This window comes from Penaeus monodon, chromosome 27, assembly GCF_015228065.2.
Source record: "Penaeus monodon isolate SGIC_2016 chromosome 27, NSTDA_Pmon_1, whole genome shotgun sequence".
NCBI classification, from domain to species: domain Eukaryota; kingdom Metazoa; phylum Arthropoda; class Malacostraca; order Decapoda; family Penaeidae; genus Penaeus; species Penaeus monodon.
Window position 1 is genome coordinate 37,841,926 of NC_051412.1, and position 779 is coordinate 37,842,704.

Sequence of the window (779 nt, forward strand, 5' to 3'; positions counted from 1 at the left end):
CCCCACTGCCCCTGCTCTCGGCGTGACATCCGACGACTCTTCTCCCGCAACAGCCGTGGGTCCAGCGAGCCCGGACTACCTCAGAGGCTGGAATACATGGCAATGAGCCGCGTGGCCGAGGTGTCGACGTAGCCCCAGTATCATGCGGCGTAGCTCAGCACGGGGTCATCGCCGACCTTGTTGTTGGCGTAGAGAGGACTCTTGCAGGCCCTGACGATGACGAGGCCGAGGCGAGCCACCAGGCAGAAGACGGCGACGCCCAGCAGGACCACGATAAACCAGCCGGTCTCCAGAGTGGCGCCGTAGTACTGCTTGATGTAGATCCCGACCATGGCCAGCACCACCACTGGGGAGCGGAAGGGAAGTCAGGCATTTTCGCGTATTCTGAATATTTCAGCAATCCTCAAGACATTCAACTTACGATCGGGAAACCAAAGAGATGCATTGACGAATTCACAGAAGGTAAAACTACACAGATTAATGACGCCTCCGAATTTCAACCCTCATCTTTCACCTCCCCCCCCCAAAAAAAAAGGGAGAAAAAAAAACACACAGGAACATACTCTACATTCCCTAACCATAACAAACCCCCAAGCACAGCGAAAGACAACGCACTTACCGGCATACTGGGTAATGGTGTACCGGACGAAGCGGTCGAGGACGGTGTTCTCGAGAATGAACCACAGCAGCATAATGCCGGAGAGGGAACCAAGAACCACGTACACCACGAGCTGCATCTCGAGTTTAGCCTCATACCTGGTGGAGGAGAAGCACTTAGT

At 54.8% G+C, this 779-nt stretch overlaps 1 protein-coding gene across 1 annotated transcript in view; it reads right to left on the minus strand.

Annotated features, from left to right (window-relative positions):
- Positions 1-6: 6 nt before the first annotated feature.
- LOC119590839 overlaps positions 7-779 on the minus strand; it is a gene marked incomplete at its 5' end in the record, with an annotated part of 14,811 nt that continues 14,038 nt past the window's right edge. Inside the window, 2 exon segments of the mRNA XM_037939597.1 lie at positions 7-346; positions 620-756. Coding sequence (XP_037795525.1) covers positions 141-346; positions 620-756 — 343 coding nt within the window.